The sequence below is a fragment of the Cupressus sempervirens genome, chromosome 11 (assembly GCF_028749045.1).
Source record: "Cupressus sempervirens isolate cs-2001-9-10 chromosome 11, ASM2874904v1, whole genome shotgun sequence".
NCBI lineage: Eukaryota > Viridiplantae > Streptophyta > Pinopsida > Cupressales > Cupressaceae > Cupressus > Cupressus sempervirens.
Window position 1 is genome coordinate 446,787,689 of NC_143128.1, and position 27,932 is coordinate 446,815,620.

Consider the following 27,932-nt stretch of genomic DNA (forward strand, 5'->3'; position numbering starts at 1 on the left):
AACTAGTAGTAGCCAGGTAACATGGCTGTCAGTACTAGCTACCAAATTCACTTCATTTGTTATCTAGCTTCTAGATTATTCAACCTACAGAGATATCTTGCATGGTAATGTTTCAAGGTTGCTCATAATTGACGTCGTTTTAAAAGGCCTGCTTAGTTTTTTTTATTGCTCTTGCAACTTATGGTTTCAAATAGGCATTAGCTTCAAGTTGAGGCATTAGCTTCAAGTTGAGCCAGATAAAATTTGAAGTAATCATTTAGCAAGCTTGCGGTGCCAAGTAGACCCGCGGGTTAGCATGGTCCAGATCATAGTGTCACTTATTGTGATAAATTCCAGATGATGATATATCCCAACACTTCATCGCCGATAAGTTGCTGACTTATGACCGATAAATTGGTGGTAAACACTTAAAACATTGCCCACAGTTAATAGGCCGTTGATGGCAAAACAAAAGCCCATTAAGCATGTGTGAGTTGTATGCTGTGTAACATGGGGACTCGCACCCCCCTCCCAAACCTCGAAGTACCTGTCCTCGAGACATCCCTGCACTGGGTACTTGAGTATCCAAGTACCCTCACCTTCACCATTCCACAACCATGATGCCGCTGGGACGAGTACTTGAATTTCTATTTGAATTTTGATTTTTGATTGTTAGTATTGGGTATGTAATATGTTACTATGTTGAATGTTCAATGGCTCTAGTTCATATTGCAGTTTTGCCATATTTGAGTACTTAAATTGTTAAGTTATGCTGAAAAATTATTTCATAACTAGCATTTCAAGTTCTATATGTATACTGTACAATACGGGACCTACCCTGTCCACCACCTGCCGTCGTCCCCTAGCCGTTCCAAAAATGAGGCCCATTTCCCCCCATCTTGGAAACTCGTCCCGGCATCCCCCTGTCTCGACATACCCTAGTACTGGTGTTACCTTGGTTGTATGTTGCTATTTGGGCCCAAAAAAAGCTTTCAAGCTCTTGAAATGTGATTTGCAGGGATCAAGAGCAAGTTTTAGTGGACTTGAAGAGGTTTTCAAAGCAAAATCAGATTTAAGTTAAGTTTTCAATTTTATTTTTCAATTTTAATTTTTTTAATCTCACCCCAAGTTTTCGAGACAAGGGTGACAGGGGATGGGGGGACGAGTTTCCAGGGCGACAATTTTGTTTTGCCAAGTTTGGGGTATAGCAAGGGGATAACAAAGGGGACGGCTATATAAATATAGGAAAACTATAAAATATATAGGGAAATCGGCATAGATAGATTACATTCATATGAAAGCATGGATAAAGCATGCCATTTAAACATTATAGAACGTTAACATACAACACTTCAATAGTCAAACTCAATACTCAATATATATGCATTCATAATTTGGAACTCATTGTCAATATGTATGTACTATTAAAATAATAGCATACAAAATTGAATACACCCAAGAACATAATTCTAATTTTGTTGTCAAGAGCAACAATAACAATAAACCACCTGCCAAATTGAAGCATACTACTATCATTTAAGTCTGATATAAATTCTCTTTGTACTCATTATGCATAGTGTTATAATTGCTTTCAAAGACAATCATTTGCACATTAGTGCCTAAACATGAGACAACATTCCTATGAAATAGTAACATGAAAAACCTTGGAAAGTGTGTTGGAGTTGACTGTTGCAGGTTTGACATTGACTCTAGAAGGGCTGCTACAGATAGTGGATCAAGTATATGTCTCCCAATTTTCTTCTCATTCTAGACCACATTCACCAATGATCTATAAATTGGGGCTACACCATTACAGCCCCAAAACTACAGCTCCAATTCTTTGTTAAGTGGACTAATCTTAATATGAACAAGACTAATGAGAGCAATGTTTCTGGATTAGATTGTGTGAGTTTTTTTAGCATCAACGTTTCGGATCATACTACATGATCCATCATCAGGATGAGAGACAACCGGAATATGAAATATGATCCGAAACGTTGATGCTAAAAAAACTCACACAATCTAATCCAGAAACATTGCTCTCATTATTAATGGATTGTGGAAATCTGATAATGTTAAATGAACAAGACTGCTATGCAGTTCCAATAATGTTATAGGTCTGTTACAGCAAGATGGCACCTTGACACAACCTCCAATATGCACCAAATCTACCACATATGGCCCAAAACAACACAAAGCCAGCCTAGCTCTGATGCATTGCTAACAAATGACATAAAGATGCACGTTCCAGGTTTGTAGTGCACTTTTCATACTTTCCCAAAACCTTGCAAACAGTCTGCTATACGATTTTGAGCATGAAGCATGATTGTAACAACATTCTTGATTTCATGATTCTTAATTCAATGTTGCCAAATACTAATCAGAGAACCCCAAATAGTAGGAATTGACTACCAATGTAATGTTGTTTCAATTTCCTCATACTGAACTTTTTGCAGACCATATTTTATATATCTCCTTTTTTTTCTTCTGTTTTTCTCCATGTCATTTTTTTAATGTTCATACTCCCTATATATAATTTTCATTCTTAGAGTCCTGTCCTTTCATAAATAATAGTTATATTATATTAATAACGTATATTATATTAATAATATATAAATTATATTTTTTATTATTAATATTAATATTAATATTATTACATATATTAGGCATAATATATTTACGTATATATTATGATTATTAATTTAAATATAATGTTTTATCTTTTTTTATAATAATATTGAACTCTCAATATTTTGATATATTATAACATGATTATTAATATTATATTATTATTATTTTATACCCTATTTTGACGGGGATATCACAGTCCTCCCCTCTCAAATTTTGCTTGTCCTCAGAAGCATATAATTGGATGCATGAAAATGCAAAGCATACACAAAGTAAACATGTAGTGCATGAAACACAAAGTAGACACATGAATGCATGAAGACATGAAGTAGACACGATGCACACATATGAGGCATGCATTTTCGATTAATGCGTTACAATTTGTAATAAGCTAGGGTTAAGAAAAGATTTACAAAATTTACTTCTTCAATAGAATCCTGCAACTACAAGTGATTATTAGTACATATGTGTATGCATAACTTTCAAATAATTACTCCAAGCCAATTCCATACTAAGTCCAAGAGTGGAACTTTGGTCCCCTTGCCCTCGGTGGCGGTGTTTACGCATCCATACGAGGTGGCCTACTTAGCGAGATGCTTGTTTTGCTTTGCTTTAATTATTGTTCTTAGTCAAGAAGAACACTTAGAATGTAAACCAATTGCGTAGGCACCAAACTCAATGGTTTCCCTCAAGGCTTTATAGATCCAAGCCCTTAAGACCATCTAGGATGTGTCCTCAAGGCATCTTTGGGACGCTACTCCTTACACATCTCGGAACAACCGATTGGGTGGATTTACACTAGCCTCTCCTTGAATACACCTTTCTTCTCTCTCTTGAGGCTACCTGTAAAGGTAAGTTAATAATAAATATATGTGAATTGAAAAAGTCATTCTATCTTGGTTATAACTCTGGCTTAGAAGGATTGATGAGACACAATAGGTCACTTTAACAGTAAACTCAATAGTCTCCCTCAAGTATTTGTGGATCCAAGCACTTAAGCCCATCTTGGACATGTCCTCAAGGCATTTTTGGGGACATAGACCCTTTACTCATCTCGAGATAACTCGTTGGCTGGATTTATATAGGCCTTCCCCATATTGTATCCCTATATATTCCTTCTAGCCTAGATTTTATAATAGGACTGAGCACGGATATTATTTAAATGAATTGATTAATAAATAACATACTTACCTCAAGATGTATATGTCTGTTGCAACATGGTTGTATGAACATCACTCTATAAGGTTCTTTTGATCTTTCACATTGAGAGTCTCCATAGATATATTTGTAAACATAGAAATTGAAAATCTTGACATCCAACGCGGTGGGCTGTATTTTGATAATCTTCTGTGGCTAACATTTATGAAGTTTAAGATATATCAAGAGTTTTACTTGTGCTCTATGGCAGTGTTTCTATTACGAGGTAATTGGTAAATACTTGCTTATAATTAACAGAGACCGCAAGGTCAATTTATACAAAAGAATGAGATGATGTTTCCTTAGGAAATGATCGTAAAGAATAGAAACATTCTATTCCAGAGAAAGCAAAAAACGAAAGCAAACTAAAGCTTAAGAAAACTAAAGCTTAAGATATTTACAAGATAACCATTAACTAATAATAGACGTCTTATCTATTCTTGTAATACCCTCCCTTAATGGTTAATCTATCTAACACATCAAGCCGTCCTCTGAATTTGACAAACTTATTAGGACCAAGAGGCTTGGTGAGAATGTCTGCAGTCTGATCTGTGATAGGAACATACTGCAGATCTATAGTCCCGTCTTCAACCAACTGTCGTATGTAATGACAATGAACATCCACATGCTTGGTTTGTTCATGGAAGACTGGATTCCGTGCTAACTTCATAACGCCTTCGTTATCAACAAACAGAGTAGTCGGTCCTGCTGGTGACATCTGCATATCCCCAAGCATCCGACGAAGCCAGACAGCTTCACATCCTGCCTTAACAGTCCCTCTGTATTCAGCCTCTGTAGAAGAGAGAGAAACTGCCTGCTGCTTCTTGCTGGTCCATGTGACTGCACCAGATCCCAAACTGAACACATATCCAGATGTTGACTTTTTATCATCAACAGAGCCTGCCCAATCTGAATCTGTGAACCCACTGAGTTTAGGATTAGAACTCCGAGAATACAGAAGTCCATAATCAGAAGTGCCCTTCACATAACGAAGCACACGCTTTGTTGCTATCCAATGACCAACCTTAGGAGCTGTCATAAAGCGTGAAGTATAGTTGACTGCGAAGCTGATATCAGGCCTAGTAGCAGATAGGTAGATGAGGCTGCCTACTAGTTGTCTATACGTAGTATCATCAACGGAAGGAGAATCAGACTTGGCTGATAACTTGAGACCTTTCTCCATAGATGTAGATGCAGGTTTGCAATCTTGCATTCGGAATTTGTCTAACAGGGCCCTGGCATATTTGGACTGAGAGATGAATATACCAGAAGACTGTTGCCAAACTTCAACACCTAAGCAATAATGAATGAGGCCAAGGTCAGTCATATCAAAAGATTGGCATAAGTGTTGTTTGATTCCCTGAATCAAAGATGCTGAACTGCCAGTGATGATCAGATCATCCACATAGATAACCAGAAGGATGATGTCATTGTCAGTAGTCTTGATATACAGATTTGAGTCTGAAGAACTCCTCTTGAAGCCTTGATCACTGAGATACGTATCAATCTTGATGTACCATGCCCGAGGGGCCTGCTTCAAACCATAGACAGCTTTTACCAATCTAAGAACCTGATGGTCTTTACCAGCAACTTTGAAACCAGGAGGCTGCATCATGTAGACCTCTACATGGAGATCACCATTTAGGAAAGCACTCTTTACGTCCATCCGATGGACCTTCCAGCCAAACTGTGCTGCCATGGCTAGGACTAATCTGATGGTGCTCATCTTTGCAGTAGGAGCAAAGGTCTCCTCATAATCAATGCCCTAACGCTGAGAAAAGCCCTTTGCCACTAAACGAGCTTTGTACTTATCCAAAGTACCATCTGATTTGTATTTGATTTTGTAGACCCATTTGTAGCCAGTGGGTTTCTTCCCTGGTGGAAGATCGGAAAGGACCCAAGTGTTGTTCTTCAGCAGGCTCTGGTGTTCAGATGTCATGGCCTGTTCCCACTCTGGAATTCCTTTAGCCTCGGAATATGTTTGAGGTTCAAACACACTGTGAATGTTGGCCATAAGAGCAAAGTTAACAGAATCTGTAGTTTTGCTCTTTTTCCGAGCAGTTCTCCCATCAATGAGCTCATCATCATGAAGATCAACAAGTGTCTTAGCCCACCACTTAGGTCGGAGAGGAGAATGACCAACAGTAGTACTAGGAGATGCTTGATCAGCAGGATCCTCATCAGAAGAATCTGGATCAAACTCAGGTGAAGCATCTTCAAAATGAGGTGATCCTGTAGGAGAAGCCGAAGGTGTTTGTACAAGTATCACTAGCATGATTGGAGCTACAAGAGCTACTGGAGCCCTCCCATTAGGTGGACCTAATGGAAACCGAACTCCCAAATCATGAGCCTGCATAGGCTGGTCTGCTGGATCAGGAACAGGAGAAACAGGCATGAATGGTCCTCGCTGCTCATCAAAGACTACATCGCGGCTGTATATGAGATAGATGTCTCAACATCAATAAGGCAGTAGGCTTTGTGAAGACTGCTATATCCAACAAGCATCAGTTTCTGACTTTTGGCATCTAACTTGGTGCGTGAAGCATCAGGGATCCAAACAAAAGCAAGAGAGCCAAAAACCTTCAGGTGACTGATTCTAGGCTTGCGACCTGACCAGGCCTCTTCCGGAGTTTTACCTTTGACCGCCACTGTGGGTGACCGGTTCAATAGATAAATTGTAGTGTTAACTGCTTCTGCCCAAAAACGCTTCGGAACATGTCTGTGTTCAAGCATGGAACGAGCCATCTCGGTGGTTGTCCTATTTCGACGTTCAACTACACTGTTCTGTTGTGGCGTGTGGGGTGTGGTGAACTGGTGTTGGATGCCATGTGTATCCAAGAAGCTGGAGAAAACATTAGAACAAAATTCTCCCCCATTGTCTGATCTAAGAGTAATAATAGATTTCCCAAACTCATTTTCAACCAAGGGTTTAAACTTCTGAAATACAGTAAATGCATCGGATTTCTTTTTAAGAAAATAAACCCACATTTTTCTACTGAAATCATCTACAAACAACAAAAAATACCTGTACCCAAGAACAGAAGGAGTGACCATAGGGCCGCAGATATCAGCATGAACAAGCTGAAGTACTTGAGAAGCTCGCCAAGAATCACCACTGGGGAAAGGTGTGCGATGTTGCTTCCCAGCCTGACATGCATCACAAACTCCAAGGTGTTGGGTTTGAATCTCTGGCAAACCAAGAACAAGCTCATCCCGAGCAAGTTGTGAGAGATAATGCACATTTAAGTGCCCATACCGCTGATGCCAAAGTGTGTTGATGGAAGATCACCGAGCAGCCATAGCTAAGTCCCGAGAATCACTAGAATCAATAAGTCTGAAAAGACCATGATCCTCAAGACCAACTGCAACAGTAGACTTAGTCGCCCGATCAATGATGATGCACTGATGTGAACTGAAAGTGACTGCCAAGTGTGGAGAATGTCGCAACAACTGACTGACCGAAAGTAGATTTAGTTCCATCCCTGGAACGTAGTACACATCAAGGAATATGAGCTTCCTCCCAACAGACTGAATTTGAATGTTGCCTTTACCAACAACCGTGTACTCTTCTCCACCACCAAAGATAACAGAATCTGAATAAGGCTGGTAGTCAGTAAACCAGTCTCTGCAGTGAGTGAAATGTCGAGAGGCACTTGAATCAATGTACCAGGCAGATGACTGCACATGATCTGCGAGTCTTTTAGCCATGAAGGCGTACAAGGCAGCTTCCGCCTGCTCAGTGTGCTCTGCACTGTTCGCTTTGGGTTGCGAACCTGATTGCTTAGACTGGGCAGCTAAGCGTTTCCAACATTCAACCTTCATGTGACCATACTTGTGGTAGTAGTTGCATTGAATGTTCTTCTTTCTGGTACCATCGGATGCTGGAGTAGAAGACTTCTGCTGAGATGGTTGCTGAAATTTGCCCTTATCCTTCTGAAAGGATTTCGCAGCAAAGGCTTGCTCAGTGGAGGTGGAACTGGACCTGCTACCAAACTGTTGTTTCCACCGATCTTGCTGAAGCAGCAGGGTGCAGAGATCAATGAACTTTAGATCAACACCAGTAGATGTGATGTTGAGAGTCTCGATAAAATGCTAATAGGATTTTAGTAAACTCCGAAGAGTGATTACCACAATATCCTCTTCCTCCATCTTGCGACCGATGGCAAGTAACTGATCACGGATTTCCTGAATCCGATTCAGGTGTGCCTGGAGTGAGGTGCGCTCATCCATGACAATAGAAAACAGAGTGTTTTTCAGAAAGAAGGCTCTGCTCTTGTCGGAAGTCTCATGAAGACCTTTTAGATGTGTCCAGATTTCGGCCGCTGTCTTGCCGAATGGAATCTGAGAAAGCTGGTCATCAGCTACGGATAGTTTGAGAAGCATTACTACCTCTCGATTGTTCAGATCGTATCTTGATCAGGACCCGGAGAAGTCGGACGCTGCGTAACACTCAGAACAAGTTGAGTGGTGTTGCGATATTCGAAGATTGCGATGATGCGCTGCTTCTAGGTTCCATAATTGCGACCATTGAATTTGGAATTATGTTCGAGCAAAATATTTGTCAGAGATGCCATGGCACGTTTTTCAATGAAAATTGTGAAAATTTGTGAAGGCACGTTCTTCGAGGCAAAAATACGGATGACCCAGAAGAATCAGAGAATGACCCAGAAGAGAGCTCGAAAAACGCAGAAGGAATCTGTTGTCGTTTTCTGGATCTGCTGGTTCGAAAATCGAGGCACAAAAATTGAGGCACCCAGAGAAAATGGACGACAACCCAGTTGAGCTCTCGAAAAACCCACAAAGAATCTGCAAACAAAATATTTTTTCGACCCCAAAAAATTAGGATTTCGAGCAAAACCCTAGTCGGCGGATTTGAAGGTCGGATTTGCAGAAAAATGTCGATTTTCTGTGAAAATCAGACTTTTCTTTTCAGAATAGGGACTGATGGACTGATAGAGCAGTAGAGATGAGGATTTCGAACCAAAAAATGGTGTTACAGACACATTTTTTGTTGCAGATTCAGGAAAAAAAGACTGCAAAACACGGCTCGCGATTTCCAGTCAAAAACGAGCAAAACATAACAGATGCGAGCAAGCTGAAGTCGCATTTTTTGCAGATTCGAGCTTGAATAATTTAGAGAATGAATAATTTCGAAAATAAGGTTCAGATAATTTCAATAAGAAATTATTATTTTCAAAAAAAAATTCAACCTTGCTCTGATACTATATTACAAGGTAATTGGTAAATACTTGCTTATAATTAACAGAGACCGAAAGGTCAATTTATACAAAAGAATAAGACGATGTTTCCTTATGAAATGATCGTAAAGAATAGAAACATTCTATTCCAGAGAAAGCAAAAAACGAAAGCAAACTAAAGCTTAAGATATTTACAAGATAACCATTAACTAATAATAGACATCTTATCTATTATTGTAATAGTTTCATGATATTCACCAAGCTTAGAGATCGAGCAAGGGAAAACACATGCGTTAATAATATTTGTTCTACCGATTCTTTCTTGTCAATAGGTGATTTGGATCGATATGGTATATTGTTATAGGTGCCTTGGAGACATTGGTTATTTTGCTTATAAGGTAAAGTGTTTTGTTCGAAATCCAGGAGAACTTTTCTTGTTGTTTAGCAGAGATGTGGCATCACATTTTGAGTTATCAAGTGTATACGTTTAACAATGATGTGTTTTTAATAAAGTGTTACGGGCAGGAAAGCACCCAAATAGGTCCTAATAATTTATCGGTAGCGGTCAAGCATGTTATATTACAAACATAATCAATATATGCCCGATTGTCTTAAGCGGATAATTGGTGTGTTTAGTTTGAAACAACATATCCTTCGCCACGTCAAAGTGCATTTGTTAAGGCGGCAATTTCTTTTATTTGACTACTTAATATGTTCCTGGAGTTATGTGTGGAGGAAGTTTTAGAGATAGTTGAAAACAATTGCATCCACAACTTCTATATATTATGTTCATTCATAGAATGAAAGTGTGTGTGAGAAGAATTAATCTGGATAGACTGGATGATAAGAATAAGTGCTAAACGTAAGTGTGTCATTATGAAACAATAAAATAGAGCAATATACAACCTTGATTCTGAAAAATTGGAGTGACGTTGCATATACAGCCTTGATTCTGAAAAATTGGAGTGACGTTGCATATACAGCCTTGATTTTGAAACCCTAGCATGACCTTGTCTTTGTGCAATATAACCTTCAATTGCGCACAAGGAAGATAGAGAAAACACTAGCTGGCCCACTTGATTTGGATGATATGGATCCTTAGTGTGATTGGACAGCACAAGAGCAACTTCCATTGTTTGAAGATAATGAGATCTATGATTTGGAGATGTAGGCTATGGAGTAGGGCGGATTCACAGTGGGGTTGGATGACATTCAGGAGGATGAGGAGGTTGAGGATGATGAGGAGTCATTGCTAGTGCCAACACCATCTACATCTAAGATTGAGGTCGAGTTGCAACCATTTGTGTAGAGGACTAGACCCTCTACTCTTCCAGTATTTTTATTAGAGCTGATGGGAAGGGGAAGAGGAAGATGTAGACTATTTTGATGTTGTACTTGTATTTATTTACAGTTTTACAAAACCAATTTGCTAGTTTTAGTTTGCTTCATAGTTTAGATTATCAAGCTATTGCTACCAACCATCAACATTTCACGAGGATGCCATTTGTAGTCTATTTGCATTTAATAAATTTAGGCTTAGCATGTTTGGTTTGTTTACTCATTTACTAACTCATTAGATGCATCTCCTCATCGAATTTTGCCAAAAAAATAAAAATCATTTCTATTTAAATTTAAGCAATTGTTTTAGTTGCTAATGTTTTAGTTGATAAGTTGTCAATTAATCCCTGATTTTCGCTAATTATTTTGCCCTTGGTGATAAGTTGCCTATTGTTAGGGCTAGATAGATAGATATCTGTTAGTTAAATGCAGATTTATCTAATAAAGTAGAGGAATAAAAACACAGAAAAATGGAACAAGAAGACACAAAGATTTAGTGCGGTTCACCCAATCTCAGGCTACATCCACCAAACAAAGTGTCCAATATTATTATCCATTAAATCAAACTAATTCCTATCTACAATCGCTTGCATCGAAATATTGCTGTAAGAAGCCACCAAATTCTCATATGAGAAGCCCTAACTCTAAGCCATTTTAACAAGACTTATGTTGGTTACAAAGATTCGGTTAGAATATTTCGATCAATAGAAAAATATATCCCAATGCCTTGGTACAATAATAAAAGTACATTGAGCTTTGTTGTGGGGCATTGGCTCTCGATACAACCCTTTGGACCTCGCAAGGGGTGTTGCTCCCAAACCCTCGTTGAAAAAACTATGGGGGGAAACTACGCCGATAAAAGTGGGAAAAAAGTAACCTCTAAGTTTGATTAGGCTCCATATAACAACATCGATAGTGATATTTTCAACTATGGTCTAGATAACTAATTGGGAATGTGTAAATGATTGGCATAGGAGCCACCTTGTTCCTTTAGCCCACGAAGTTGACCATTGGAGCATAGACTTATCCTTTAGGTGTGAGAATATGGGAGAGGCAAAGCTTTTTAAATATTAAGATACAACAAACAAATGCTTCAACAATTCAATCAATATACTCTTACAGAAGATGTGCAAGAAGATTGATAGAAAATTGGAACACATCCTATCTTTCTTTCCTACAGGAAATAGTACAATTAGCTGATGTTGGTCACCCTCTCAACTTGGATATGATTGGCCCTATATATTTTATTTATCAAACTACCCGATATGTTTTATTTATCAAACTACAATCATTCATATCAAAAACCTCCAATTCTATGCTTGAATCTTGATTTCTCTTTTGACATAAGTGTCTCTTGGATATTTCAAGCCCTACTGTTTGATATCTCTTTTTTAAGTACGAAACTAATAGTTCTAGGAGATTGGTATTGATATTGGTTTGAGAGATGGGTACATGTGTCGTTACACCATTTTATAAAAACAGGAGACGGGTACTTTGGAAATGTTAAATGTATGCATATTCTATAATCTGCTTAAATAAAATATTATACATTAAAAAATTTAAAAAACTTACATAAAAGTAATGACTAGAATTTATAGTCAAATAATTTACAATTACAATTAAAAATGAACAAATTATAAATATTAAATCTTAATTTTAAGTATAATTTTTTTAATGTAACAATTAAATTAAAATAAATAAAAAGTAAAACTACAACTAATTTACTGAATCAGAACCCTAACATTTAAAAATTCAAATATCATAAAGTCAAAGAAAAGAAAGCTCTATAAACAACCATATAAAATTCTCAAAATTTTAAATTGAATGCTAAAGCAAGGCATACTTGGTAATAGCTACATGGGAGACATATAAAAGAAGGGATTCACTGAAGTTGTCCAAATTTCCAAATGTAAGTTGCAGGTGCGTCGTGTAGCTATTCAAGTACACATACACTGCCCTGTACAATAAACTTGAGCAATTCACCCAAAACTGAAACATAGTGTAATTTTTTGTTATATGATACAAGTTAGTTAGGGTTAAACCACTGAATTGTGTGCTTGGAGGAGAAAACATGTTGTCTGGCCCGTTAAAAATGTGCGCCTCCTTTATAACTGCCTATTGTAAATTAGAAACGGTGGAACTTACTTAGGTTTTTGCCATTTTGTAAATTAATTTGGCCTATAGGTTTTTAAAGCAGACAGTATTAAAAGAATGAGGACTATATGAAAAAGAAAAATCAACCTTGACTATGATAGGGCCAATCACGATAAAGTTTATAATCAGACAGAATAGTTTAGGACTAGCTGAAGTTATAGATTTGTGGAAATATTTCCCCTCAGTGTAAGTCCTCTGGCGGATCATTATGTAGAGGAGGTATTGCTTGAAATACCTTATTTTCATGCATTTATGAACAACTTAATGATAGCTATTGATCCTAGCTATAAGACTAATACATCTAATTGGTGATAACCTATTTTATGCAAGAGTGGCTAAAGATTAAAATCCATGTTTTTTTAAATGCATATATTCCAAGTTATTTGAAATTTAATGCTGGAGAAAGTCTAAAAATGGAAGAGCATTTGATGGTTTTAAATTTTTTCAAATATCCTCTTATAAGATATCCATGCCTATTGTCTTAGATCTTGTCCTTATCCTCTAAACTGCAATTCTTTGAGGAATGAACTCAATTGAGCTGTACTGACTATACACAAGTGATCTGATTACTATTCTTCTTCTTAATGTTGATTCATCTCTGTTGTAGAGACACCCCCTGAGATTGAACATTCTGTATGGTTGTGTAGTACCATTTTCCAAGTGATTACTGTCAACATACAAAATCCTAGATATTTAAATCATCCCAGAGATGTTGCATGAAAGTTAGCCCAACAGGAATAATGAGCAAGATATATCGGAAGAGCATCTCTTTACTTGGCTCAATGCTTTACATCTATAATTGTAGCATTTGCCTTTCAGCTTTTTTGTTGTTAGTTAAAAGGCAAATACTGACCATGTTTGAAAGATTATTATTTTTCCATTGAAATAGTAATTACGAATTATATTAGCAAATCTATTTCTAAACCTTTAAGCTAGCAGCAGAAATTTTATATGTTCTAAACTTGAATTATTGTATCATCTGAGTACTAAGTTGCTATTTTATTCTGTTCACCAAGAACTTGTGTTTTTGAGCTGGACTAACAGTTATCATATTAGCTAATGAGAGAAAGTAGATATTGATGATAACTTCGGAAACCTCTGAGATAAGCGTATGAATATTTGATGTTTCAGAGACCAGTGGTGACTGTTTTTTAATTTGTAAGAATAAGAAACAAATACAGAGTATCCTGTATTGTATAGCATATTGTTGGATTTTATTTTTTGCCCCAAATATATGCAAAATGCATTCTAATGGTTGTAGATTGTTTTAATTCCTTGAAGTTGATTTCTTGTCCTGAAAATAAGAAAACTGAATTGCAATTGTTGCAGGTTGGTTGAACTTCCTGTAAGCGATCTTAAGGAGAATGAAGTGTGTGTAAAGATGCTTGCTGCTCCTATTAATCCATCAGACATCAATAGAATAGAAGGTTTTATCAATACTAAGCTTATCTAATAAAATATTAGAATTGTATTTTTCATACAGTAATACGAGCTTAATGGGTTCATTTTTCTTCCTGTGTGGTATGGTTTCCTTGTTCATTATCAATATGTGCATTGTAGATTCATTTTTGATGATTCTTCAAACTTGATTTCATTGAGCTATTGATTTTCTTGCAATCAGAGATGTGAGAGGTGTACTATGCTAGTTGAGGTGAAATTGCTTTGCCTTTGTGCATTGCTGTATTTTGTTCTTCACTATAACTGATTTGGCAAGAGGGTCTGACTGTCAGTGAGATAAATTTTTAATTCAATAAGGGCAGCCAATTGTGTTTAGTGAAAACATAGGTCACTGTATGCCACTTACAATTATATGTCAATACATTTCCTTCTAGGTAGAGCCAGCGAATTCTCTAGGCACCGAGGTCAATCTGCAAAGCTCATTGACACGAACTCTTATGCACACGTGGTCTCTATTTATTCTTAATCCATAATCAACTGATGCTAGTACAGTTTTAATCATATTTGCTCAGTGATGATTTTTTTCCTGTGATAGTTATGGTTGTCTGGCCTTCCCTAGTGCAATTCTACATAAGGTTTTCTGCTGCAATTTAGGCCATGTAGACCCTAACTACCATCTTGAGTCCTCACATCCAGTTTAAAGTTCAAATTCTCAATTTCTTCATTTCAGAGCTTGAGTTTGGAATCATAATCTTAGACAGTGGTTAGTGTAGTCATAAACAATGTTGACATCTCTAGTGCACTTCCCAACGATGTCAACAGGATAGTGTGCTCGTAAAAACCATCATGTCTATAACATTTATGATGCTGAGATTATGTATCTTACTTTTTTTCTCAAAGGTTTGTGATACAGAGAAAGTAGGATACAACTCTATGGATTCTCTAGTAGAGGAAAGTGGATGATGATCTTGTGGGGTAACAAATGAACTTGGAGATGATTGGTATTGGCACTCGTCACTGCTGCCATTGCTTACTATGTCCTTCCTTTGTCCAGTTTTTCAATATCAAAACAAACAATTGAGTCACGGATCTCTCGCACAAATGCTTTGGGTCCATCATCACATGTGCTAACATCATGTTTTGGTATCCAAACAAGGTGCTATTTTAATCTATTGATAATTTTGTCACAAGAAGCTCACAAAAATTATAGCGAGCCTTTCTCCTGAAGTCATTTGTGTCTGATGCTTTTATGTTGTGTCTTTCTTGTTGCTACTTTTCCTAGACCTTACAAATGCTGATTTTAACATAGAAGAAGAAATCAGTAGGTTTACAATTTTCTTTTGCAAATATTAATAAGATGAAATAGAATGAAATTGCATGTGTTAGTGTAATATCCCTTTTTTTTGGATCAGTAAGAGGCCGATGCCAAGATTCACTATAATTATTGTGTTGTGATTAATTATTATTATTTATTAACCTCGAGTAGATTCGAACTCAAGACCTCCCTTATAAGAGGCTCACAATATACCGTTGTGTTGTAGGCTCTTGCCTGTAATATCCCCTTTTTTAAGTAGGATTTAAATTTAATAATAAAATCAAAATATAAATGAATAAAAATCAAATTTAAATAAAAATATAAAAGAATAAAGTTAAAACATAACATAATTGAATTTAGTTAAGTTCAAGGAATGGTCAGAAGTTATAAGATGAAAAGTTATGACTCCCTCAAACATGAGATACAAAAGGGGGAAGAGAAACACTTCATTAGAAAGGGGATATGGAGGAATGAAGAAAGAAGGGAGCATATGAAATAAGGATTACTAGAAGAAAAGAATGGGAAGAAAATAAGGAAGTGACTTTCAAAGGGCAACAATGATGAAGGGTTGTGACTCTTTGAAAGGGTGGTAGTTATGTTTGGCTGTAACTTTCTCAAAGGGCAGAAATGATGAGGGTTTGTGACTTTTCCAAAGGGTGGGTAATTATGAAAGGTTGTGACTCTCTCAAAGGGCATAAATGATGAAGGGTTGTGACTCTTTCTATGGGGGGTAATTATGAAAGGTTGTGACCATTGCAAAGGGTAGACATGATGAAGAGGTGTGTCTCTCCTTTATGTTCAAAGCAGTTATTCATAACTCATTGTGAGTTGTGTGAGTAGTGACGAGTTGTGGGCCGTGGAGTGCCCACTGAGTCTACATGACCTGGTGCCATGACCCGGTGACTCATAGGCCATGACCTGTGCCACAACAGTCTGGTTTGCACTTGCCAAAAAACATTAACAAAATAAAATGTTTGCCGATTTTTCTTAATATATGTTTTCTATTTTTCCCGAAAAGACATTCTATTTGCTTGTTAAGAAAAAGAGAGGAAAAGTGAGAGAGGAAGAAAAAAAAGAGGCAATAAGTTTGCAACCAATAGGGAAGAAGAGCATCAAAGAGTCCACAAATCACATTGGCGAGGCCATAGGTTTGCATTGAGAGCATCAAGGAGTCCGTAGCGACTAGTCCACGACTTCTCCACTCATTGGAAAGAGGTAAGTGTTAAACTTTGTAGAGGCATAATAGATTGACTATGGAGAGGTTGAATGATCTTGTCTTTGTTCTGTATAACCTTTGTCTTGGAACAAGACAGATTTTGGACATTGAATCCTCTTGGACCACTCTAGCTGAGATTGATCTAGAGTTCGAGTGACTCACTGAGTCTACCGATCTTGTCTTCATTGAGGACCATGAGTGGGTTGACCAAGCAGACAAAGAGGTTGAGGTTGTAGTTATGGCAGAGGAGGATAGAGCATGATCAAGCTCCCTCGTAGCTGGCATTGATCAAAGTGGCACCTCACAAACAGAGACTATGGCTTGTCAGTCATCCAAGATCTACCTTAGATGCCTTTATAGGAGGCAAACATACTACTGTGAGGTTGAGACTGAGCTAGAGCTTGAGCTATAGACTTGTTTTTGTTTACGCATATGTTTGAGAACATTTGATGCCATGGATTTCATGGATTTTGTATAGATTTTGATTTGGCAATATATATAATTCTGCATATCTATGTTTTCTATTTTCTTTACAATTTATTTTTGTTCCTATGTGATAGATGTATGTGATCAAATTAGCTCCTATTTGATGATGTTATAGTGTCTTTAAGTTTCATTCAATAACGGGTGTATGAAACAATTTTTAAATCGTTAAAAATCTCTAAATTTCAAGGGTTTTTTCATTTTATGGAGTCATAGCCTAGTCGTTGCCGAGTCACAAGTTGGGTCCACCTTATTGAGTCATAGCCAAGTCTGAGTCAAGGAAGTATGGTTCAAAGATATGAAGGGGAGAATATTTCATTTAAGGACATCTAAGGGAGATCAATTTGGGGAGTTGTAACGCCTTGCTAGAGAACCCAAGAGGAACTAACCTAAAAGATACTAAGTTTGCTCAACAATTTTTTTTGCAAGAGTAAAACATGTAAGAGAACAATGCGTAAGCAATTAACATCATATACACATCACATATAAGTAAAGCAATAAGAGTTGCATTCCTCAAGGGTTCCATAACATTGAATCACATGTGAAAGTTAATTAGGTCTATGTTTAACTATTAATCATAACCATGCCATCATATTAACCACATAAGTAAAGCTCATAAAAAAACATACAAGTACATAGTGGTGCATACTCATCCACAACACATGTCGTAGGGTATGGATCTCAATATTTGAAGAACAACATACTATGTGTGATCATCCAACATAGTCATCAGGTAGAAAGAATGGAACAATTGCCTGAATGATATGTCTAACAACGGTGTCCAACTGATGGGCCTCAATGGTAAAGAATCACTACCTACCGACTGTGTGGAACCTAAGTGGCCCCACTCCTACCGTGCAGAGGAGATAATCTCAAGTCCCAAACGGGTAACAATCCAAGATCACAACGAGAATCTAAGTATCAAGATCTTGAAGGTAGTCTATGACAAGGGTACTATGTACATGTGGTAACATCTAATCCCAGAGGCAACAAGATGTGTAGGAAATCTAATATGTATATGGGCAAATTGTCATCACATGAGTCAACTCTAAGGTTACCCTAGTAGCCTCTTGGACCCCGGCCGCCTAGTGACTGTATGTGGCATCAATATCCTTTCATATAGACAATGCATACTGATGAAGCAAGGTCGCAACCATGTATCCTCTCTACTCCCATCCTAGTCTATACTAGCACTCAAGGCATGGACGAGGTATCAAAATGACATCTTGTTAATTCATTTAAAACTCCATTAATGATCATGTTATCACTTATTAACACTACTTATAAAGAGTTCCCCAGGCAACCACATTAGGGCTCTGACCCCCTTTGTAAGCCACTTCCCAATAAACACATAGATAATCTTACCCTATGTAATGTTCCCGTCATAAAATAAATATTTAATCAAACCTTTGTTTATGGGCCGATTGATTTAGTATATCTCTGACCCATTTTTATTTAATTATTTTTCGTACGTAGGGTTGTCGGCTATCTTTGTAAACTGTTGGGAAGTTTCTTCGAAGGGTATTTAAGCATGACATGTAGGTAGTACTAGGTATGCGATTTGGATTACTTTATTGTATGCGAATTCTTGTTGGAGTTTTATATTGTTTGCCATTTCAGAAGTGAGAGATCTTCCCTACTTGGCTCTTGCGGTTTCGGTGGGAATCAACCCTCACTCTATTCCATTCATTGTATTTCTTTGCTTCAGACCTGACAAATCTGGAAAACCATTTTTGTCTGGAATATATCTATATGTTACTATCTCAATATACTTTTGTGTCTTCTTTACATTTTCCTTCAAGTTGTCAATTCCATTTTGGAGGTCTTAGCAATAGTGAATCGGAGAAACAACACTGTATTGCATCACTTTTGTCACCGTATGACCTCTTACACCTCACTGTACATCTCCATCACTGCACGACATCTTCCCTTCACCACTGTACAACCCCTAAGCACTACCGCACAACCTTGTCATCTCCACATATCGTACAACCTCCTAGTCACCACCATACAGTCGCCAACCCAACCCCCTACCTTGCTACATTGTATGACTTGCACCCTAACCGTACAACCCATGCTAGTTGATATTGTACGACTTACAATTCACAACCGTACGGTCTTGTTTGGTTACAACTATATGACCACTACCCTCCCTGAATCGTACAAACATTGGAAAGTGCCTCCCGGTGTAGCAAAAGTTGATTCCAAAGGTGCCTTTTGACACACAGGAAGGACACTCTTGGTCATTGCTGGAAAGGAACATTACAATGGTATCAGAGCCAATGATTCTGCCAACTTGTGGAAGTGAATGCAAGTTTATACCCAAAGGAGAAAGCAAAATAATCTTGTTGGTAGAATGGCAGATTCTTAGGATCCTATGACAGAACTCATGAATCTTTAAAGGGAGCTCAGCATAAACCAAATGCAGATCAACCAAACTCAAAGGCTTATGCAGGAAACACTACAAAAATTGGCCGAGGGAAAGACAACAGGAGAACAAAATGGGCATAGTGACAACTCTGTTATGAGAAGAACAAACTCTAAAACCTCTCGCTCTCGACCCTTGATACCCATCTTCCTTCCAAGGATGGAAGCACCACACAAAGAAAGAGAGCCCACTTTTTAGGAAACACAAAAAAAACTTCAGGAAGATTGGAGGAACGCGAATATGGAAGGTGATATATCTAACAGAGACTATGTTGATCTAAGAATGAGATATTCAGGTGGGGGAAATCGTGGTTATTTTAATGATGATCTCAAGAGAAAAATTAGAAAAGTAAACTTATCACCATTTGATGGATCTAGAGCCATCACTGCACAGACATGGGTACTGAAGGTAGACACCTATTTCCAACTCAACCCGATGCCCGAAGAGGAAGCAATCAAGTGCGCAATGCTCCATCTGGAAGGAGTGGCGCAAGAGTGGTGGCACCATGGATTGGTCACTCTCGGCCACGACCAAGTAACCTCTTACATTGAATTCACTAAGAGACTCATTGACCGTTTTGATGGGAAGGACCTTGAACTAAACTTCAAAGATCTAGCTCAGCTAAAGCAAATAGGTATGGTAGCCAATTACATCACTGAGTTCCAAAGGTTGTTAGTACTAGTTATAGACATCTTTGAAAGACGTCGAATCGTGTTATTCATGGATGGGCTGAGAGAGCCTTTGAGAGGCTAGATCAAAGGGTTCAACTTGTGCGCACTCAACGAAGCTATTAAAAAGGTGCGTGACATGGCCGCATCTTCCTCCAAGACTCACGCAGCTATGCCAACACCATCCCCACAATAAGACTAAGACAAGGAGCCAATTCAGAAAAAACCTCCGTTGGATGAAGACTCTGGACAAGAGCTCCAGAGGAAAAAGCTCTGTTTCACATGCAAGGAACCATGGGGACTAGGTCATCGCTGCCTTGGGAAGGGAAAGATTCATTACATTGAGGTGTCTCTTAATGACGACGAAGGACAGGTACCTACAGTGACTGATGAAGCAATTAACCAACAAGAGAGAATAAATGCTCTGATACAAAAAGGGGATTCCATTGCTACCTCACTACAATGGGTAGAAGTAGTATCTTCAGGGTTCGTGGCACACCTCACGGGAAACGAGTCACAATTATGATTGATAGTGGCGCCACACTCAATTTCATGAATTCATCTTTGGTCACTAGTAAGGAAGGGCTTGCATGCAGTAGAGCATGGAGGATTTGAGGTTAAGGTTGCTGGAGGAACCTTGTTACCTTGCACTCATGTGATTCCACGACTAAAAATTTCCATGGGAAACTTTACCTTGACAGATGATTTATTTGTCATAGATTTGGTTGATACTGATATTATATTGGGCATCCAGTGGATGGAGACCCTTCACTAGTACACCCAAAGTTTCAAGAGGATGGACTTTTCATTCAAGATGGATGGCAGGAAGGTGTCGCTAAGAGGAATGTCAAATAAATGATCAAGGGAAGTCACCATCAAGAAGATTCTCAAGTTCGATTCTCTTTTGAACTTCTTTATTATAGGCCTCCAAAACACTCTCATATTTACTTTGCAGCTCAAACATTGTTTTTTCCCCTTTCTCTGCAGTGGCCAAAACAAACTGAGATGTCCCTACATTCATATGTGCAGCTTGTAGATGGGAAGTATCAGCTACTCTTCTTACAATAATATTTCCCATCAATCTAGATTCATTTGACTGTGATGAGGTAGCTCGTGATCCCTTCCTTAATGACCAAATAACTAGGGCAGCCTGGTCTTCACTGAATGCAGTACCCTGGAACTCCTTTTTATCTTGATCTTGTAGATCCAATTTGTTTGAAACAGAATTAAAAACCAAAGCATCAGCTATGTCCCAATTGGGTAGCAATAAGATGTTTGATGCTTTTACCATCTGCCTTCCTTCTTCAGGGCTTATATTTTGAAATTTTGTAAGGCAATCTCATCCATTCATGGATGCTCTGTTCTTAGTTTATTACATCTTTCTTCAAATTTGCCCATATTGGCCGGCCATGCAAATTGGTGGAAAACTCTAGATTTAACAAAGCTATCATCTGATAAAAATTGATGACTAGCTTGCTCTATGACAGGGTCCAATTCCGTACCTTTGTAATCTGCCACTGTCAATTCAAGGCTTGGCACAAGAGGCTCTTGAGGGTCTCCCTCATCCAATTCTACTCAAGTAATAAAACCATCTCCTTGTGACCCCATTTGTTCAATCTGCTCTCTAGTGAGTTGCTCCTCTCCAATCCCGCAAAGGGGATTGTGTAGGTGAATATTCTTCAATATGAGGACCCTGTTCCTTCATTATTGTTTGCCTCTTAGGACAAGGTTCATCAGGTCTCTCTTCCATGACAACACTGGTGGACTCCATTATTTGTTTGCCCTTATCTATAGTGGCCTTTTTATTTTGAATTATAGTATAACCTGGCCTCTTTTGGACAGTCAAATGTCCAGATTCTATAGTAGGAGTGAATGCCAACCTCCTCATAACCTCCCTGGCCTTATCTAGGTAAGAATTAATAAAGAATTGTTTCTTCTCATTCATAGTCTCCATTATTGCAGAAAAAGTATTCATGAACTTTTTAATCTTCATCTGCCTTTGTTATGGCATTATCTAGAGGACTATAAGCTTTATCAAAACAATGTTTAAATTCTAAAACCCTTGAGTAAACTTTCCATTTTTCTTTTTTAGTTTCCTACTCCTGCAGGGAAAACTAATTTTTTATGATGTCCTTAGGGTAATAAAATTCATGGTCAATTTTGCCAAACTTAATCCTGTGCCTAAAAGCCAAGTTATAAAATCCCTCTGTATCACAAAAACGGGGATGAGATACAGCCATTTTGTACTGATCCAAAATTTTATGTAGAAAAAGCCAACCCCCTTTAGTAATCACAAGTTGATGGGCTATAGTACAAGTGGGAAATATTGACCCTCTTGATCTTTTTATCAAACAACTTTCTTCTAGTCTCCCTAGCTGCCACAAAAATTCAGCCATCCCTATCTTTAGAGGTACTTGGTAAGGCAGTGCATGAGGGGTGCCTTTAAAACCATAAACCCTAATGATAGTAGAAACAGAGTATGGGATAATACCTCTCCAATTATGTGAAACTTTCAAGCCAATAGGATTATCCATAGGCCTAATGAGACTCATCAGTGCCCTAGGCACTCTGGGATTGTCACTTAATATGAGGCACCTCAATTTTGATGCAAAGTACCTATCAAACCTGCCAAAGCTAGCCTTGTCTGCATCCCAGGTCATGTCTGCACTCCATAATTGGACTGGCAGTGCTTCTCCATCCTGTTCTCTATTTAAGTCCATTTCCTTACCGAAATATGTTACTCCTTTAAACAAGAACATATGCATCAACAAAGAATAATGGCCAAAAGTCTTCTCTACTTTCCCTTTTGCAATTCCTACCAGGCCAGTATGAATTTCTTCTGCTAAATAGGAGGCAATGTAAAAAATAACATCCACACCAAAAGAAGCAATCTGAACCATCATGTACATAAGACTGATGGGCATGACATTCTGTTCGTCCTCACCAAAAACTCGACATAAAGTCTTGTATATTTCTACTGCCCTGGAAGTGAAATATTCTTTCTTGAAAGGTTCCCTAGAAGCTGCTGTAATTACTGGCAAATTCCCGATTGTGCCAATTTGGGCCCTCAAAGCACCCCTCCTAATTACATCCTTCTTTGACACATATTCCTTTTCTAATTCTTGTAAATTAATGGGCACATGATAATCTGTCAAGGGCTTTAGACCAAATACCTCTCTAATCTCCTCAGGGCTAATTGTAATCAAAGGCACACCATCAGTTCTTCGTACTACTCAGACTGCTTGATCATAATTCTTTGCAATAGCTTCAAGGTCATAATCCATAAAGACACTTGGAACTACTAATTTCCCTAAATCAAAGTTCCAAACATTGGCATGTGGGGCAAACAAATTTCTCTCTGAAAACCATTTCTTGAATAAATAAAGACCAGTTTGAGAAGTATTGGCATCCTGACCCAGTTCCCCTTATCATATAACCCGTTTGCGATTCTCAGCGTAGGGTTTAACGAGGTTAGCTTTTTAACCTGCACAGGTTCAGTGGTAGATTCAAGGAGCAATTCAAGCAAGTCATCATGGATATTCCTATCCAAATAGTTTTCTTGCCCAGAAAACACCACCTTTGGAGGCATATTGACTATAATTTGCAGAAATTGAAATGTTACAAAGGTTATAGTATATATGTACTTGGTCTTTTGCTTGCACTTCTCTGTAATTCTACAACCGCTCACGAACAATGGAGAAATTGCTTCACGTTCCAATCAAGCTTAACACAATGTTCTCAGTAATTTCGCCTGTTCAGAAAGCTTGAATTCTTGTTCGCGTAAGATGAAAATGGTGCAATCTTCTCAATATACTCCGTTTTTTCTTGCACGCGAAGCCTTCATACCTCATAAATGAACTGTAAGGGAAAACAAAGTGGCACCACCTTCCTTTTTCAAATTTGCGTCATTGATCTAAGAAAATCCTACGATCTAGGAGTGAAAACAAGGATGACTCATCTTCTTCTTGACATGTTGGCAGTCAAACCAATGAAAAGTCTCCACGTGTACCTTTCTTTCACTGTTGGCATTTCAAACTAGACCCACTAGTCTTCGAGGACACGTGTCACTGTGTCGCTATCTCGCTATGCATAAAGAGTGAGCATATCACCTATGCGAGATAGCGATAACCATTGATCTTATTTTGATCGAGAGGAGGATATTTAATTCATTATTTAATACAAATGTGGTGGGTCCCCTCTCCACTTGCTTTAATCGTTGTGTCACTATCCTTAAACTTCGAGCACTTCTCCATAGTGACTATGCGATAGCCGTAGATCTTACTTGATCTCAAGGTGAGGAAATTGCACTTTAGTCACAAACTGTGGTGGGTCCCCCAGTCGGCAAGTCGCTATGGGTAAACAAAGCATAATTTCTTATAACGACTTGGTGATGATCGTTGATCCAATGATCATCGTTATTCATCTGACATCTAACTTAGGTGTAGGTTATTCATCTGACATCTAACTTAGGTGTGGGTCCTCATTCTTGATGACGTGGGAAAGCCATGTCATGTTGGCATATACCTCAATATTTTATTCATTATTTGTGACATCACTTTTTGGGCCTTGTTGTTTTTCTCATTTTCAGGTTGGGCGCTATATCGCTACTGACGATGCGCGAGAAATTCCCAGTCGCGACATAGTGACCTCTGGCGGTTTTGAAAATTCCAGCACATACACACTTCCAGCAGGATGCCACCGTGTCACAGGACTGCATGGTTCATTTCTGACAAAGCATTCATTGGGACCCACCTTTTGGAACTATTGCTGCATTATCGTTTTTCGATGAGTCGCTATCTCGCTACTGGTGAAATCCATCACCCTTCCAGTCGCGACATAGCGACTTTCGGTGATCAGTTAAAATCCGGTGCTAGGGAAAAATCTCGAGCATGATAACAACAATCAATACTACTGACATAGTAATAAAGGCACACTTTCCATAATATCTTCCTTGGGCTCTTCACAGTCACCGTCTATTTCAAGAGAGCATCATCTTCTATGTTATTCGGCCAAGCGCTATGTCGCTACCAGCATGGCGCATAGATTTTCCAGTTGCGACTTAGCGATTCGTTAGACGGTTTGAATTTTGGTAACGCCAACTACAACTGGTTCCACGTGCGTCCTTTTCTGACACTGACGACTTTTGTCATGAATTAATGATTGAACCCCCTTTGGAACAAAACACCTTTTTGGCGCTGGCTTTCATTTTACAACACCGCACTTCAAATTCTAGCAGTCGCTATGTCATTATAGCAAATAACCTTGCACTTTCTCATAGCGACCACACGACAGCCGTGGATCTTGTCAAGATTAGATGGTGGGAAATACTTTGAAAAAGGCACTCAACACAACAAAATTTAAGCGGGTATGGGATATTCCCTCTTAAAAAATTTCGCGCCCAAATAAATTCAAAAGTAACAAGACCTAGGGTTTGACAAAGATTTTCAAAGGGTACCAAAAATGCAAGACAAAAAGCAGAAACCCTAGGTCCAACAATAGACTTCTGATTTTTTACACCTAGATTGAGAAAATTTTATATTGTAAAATATTAGATCAACAGTACCTATGCTAACAAAACATCAAACAACTTTTGCTATGATGAATGCACTACTAAATACATATGAGGTTAACAATGTAACTAGAGTTCTCGCACTAAAAAGGCAACTAAATCACATTCAAATAAAGAAGGGAGAATCAACGAATTCTTACTTTTTAAGGGTTTCCAACCTAAGAGATGAACTTTTAAGTATAGCTACCATCATTAGTGACATGAAACTAACATTGATGGCTATAGATGGATTACTAGATTCTTGAGAAACTTTCACATAAGGAGTAACTGCCAGAGATAAACTTCCTGACTTCAATAGACTTAAGGGAGATTGTCTTCAGGAAGAATCTAGAAAACTAAAGAAAGGAGGGAAATTGAAAACAGAAGATGAAGAACTTCATGTTCTTAATACAATCTCCTATAAAGGCAAGAAGAAACATTTCAAGAAGAAAGGGGAAATCAAAAGAATAACAATCTAAGAAAGATCTATCCAAAAATAAGTGCTTCAGATGTGAAAAGTTTGGACACTACAGATCTAATTGCCCTGAGAATTTTAAACAAGTGAACTGTACAAATGTTACTAGGGAAGAAGATAATTGTGATATTGAGAATCGTGTATTGTATTCGTGACTATCAAATGAAGTCTCAAGTAAAGCATGGGTGATTGATAGTGGATCATCTAAACATATTACAAGATACAAAGAAGCACTAGACTTTGTATCAGAAAAATTTAATAGCGAAGTCACCATCGGTGATAATTTAGCACACTTCATCGAAGGAATTGGAAATTGCACCTTGAAACTAAAATCAGGAAATTCTCTTCTTCTCAAAGGAGTACTCTATGTACCAGGATTAAAAAGAAATCTAATCTCGGTTATAACACTTGAAGATGATGGACATAATGTTGCATTCATGGACGGTAAAGTAATAACTTGGGCTAAGAACTCCTCAATTAAGAAAGCAAAGTTGATTGGTCGGAGAAAAGGGTATTTGTATGAATTAAATTCAGAACCTAGTTGACCTATTCAAGCCTTAATTCATGAAGCTGCAGACATAAATGAAATATGGCATAGAAGGTTAGGACATCTAAATTTCAAAAACCTTATCAACTATGGAAAAGATGGTTACTGGTTTGCCTAAACTAAATAAAGACCACTCAAGCATATGTAAAGGGTGCGCTTTGAATAAGAATACCAAAAGTCCATTTTATGAGAGCACTAGTAAAATCGACAATGTTTTGGAATTAATCCATTCAAATTTATGTGGTCCTATGTTTGTTCCTTCTCTTGGAGGATTCTAGTACTATATTTTGTTCATAGATGACTTCTCTAGGAAAATTTGGATTTACTTCTTAAAATGCAAAGAATCAGAAGAAATCCTAAAGAGATTAACTGAGAATTTATCAGGACATAAAATTGGAGGGGAATACACCTCAGATTTGTTTAAAAGATTTTGTAAAGAAATAGGAATTAAGAGGGAGTATACTATTCCTTATAACCCAGAACAAAATGGGCACTGGCTAAATAGCCACGAAAATGCACCAGCTATAAGCCAGTGCCGTGACTTACTCGGTCTCCGTCTATTAGCCCCTCTCTATCTTTGTGCACAGATATGAGGTCGCGGGTATGCACGGATACCTGCAGGCAGCGATGGGGACGGATTTGTTTTGGGTCATCACAGCTCGCACGGTCTTTATATGCGCCGTCAGTGGATTAAGACTCCCGCGTGCCTGCACTATGACAATCACAGCGTACTGCGGATGCAGTTGGGCACATAACATTAGAAGGATTGAAGTAATGAAAAAAACATTAGGAAAAATAAAATGCAAGATTTGAAGATTAATTTGTATTTGCTTTAGTCAATATATTATTGCATTCACTAGAGATAATTATTTTTGGGTCATTTAAACATTTGTAAAGTTTTATTATTCTTTATCAATTTTATAATTTATAGAAATTATTTTTCTCAAATTTAATTGGTTGATTTTGTTTGGTCTTATAGGACCCCATTTTGTGAGGCTTCCTCCGTCTTCCTTTTCTTTAGGCAAAATTTTAGGTTATAGATTTATCTTTTCTACTTTAATATTATTAATTAACTATATTAAGTATTAACCTTATAATCTTATAATTGTCATTATAATAATTATAATTTCTGTAATATGTTAATAACTTAATAAGTTATACATATTATAGTTTTAATATTATTAACTTATTAATAATTAATTTTAATATTATATTATAATATTTAATATTATTCATATAATCATTATTTTATTATAATATTATAACTATAAGATTAACAAATACAATAAAACTTTTAAATAATAAAAGTTTATTTATTTGTAAATATTATTTATTTATTATTTATGAATTTTAAATTCTA

The 27,932-nt window shown here is 37.6% G+C and overlaps 1 protein-coding gene across 2 annotated transcripts in view; it reads left to right on the forward strand.

The window, feature by feature from the left end:
* The window catches only part of LOC149530341 (Polyketide synthase, enoylreductase family protein), a 65,097-nt gene that overhangs the window by 2,123 nt on the left and 35,042 nt on the right, over positions 1-27,932 (forward strand). For both annotated transcript variants that reach the window (XM_089808900.1, XM_089808899.1), the window contains exon 2: positions 13,824-13,921. In XM_089808900.1, the coding sequence (XP_089665026.1) occupies positions 13,824-13,921 (98 nt within the window). The remainder of the gene's footprint in view (positions 1-13,823; positions 13,922-27,932) is intronic.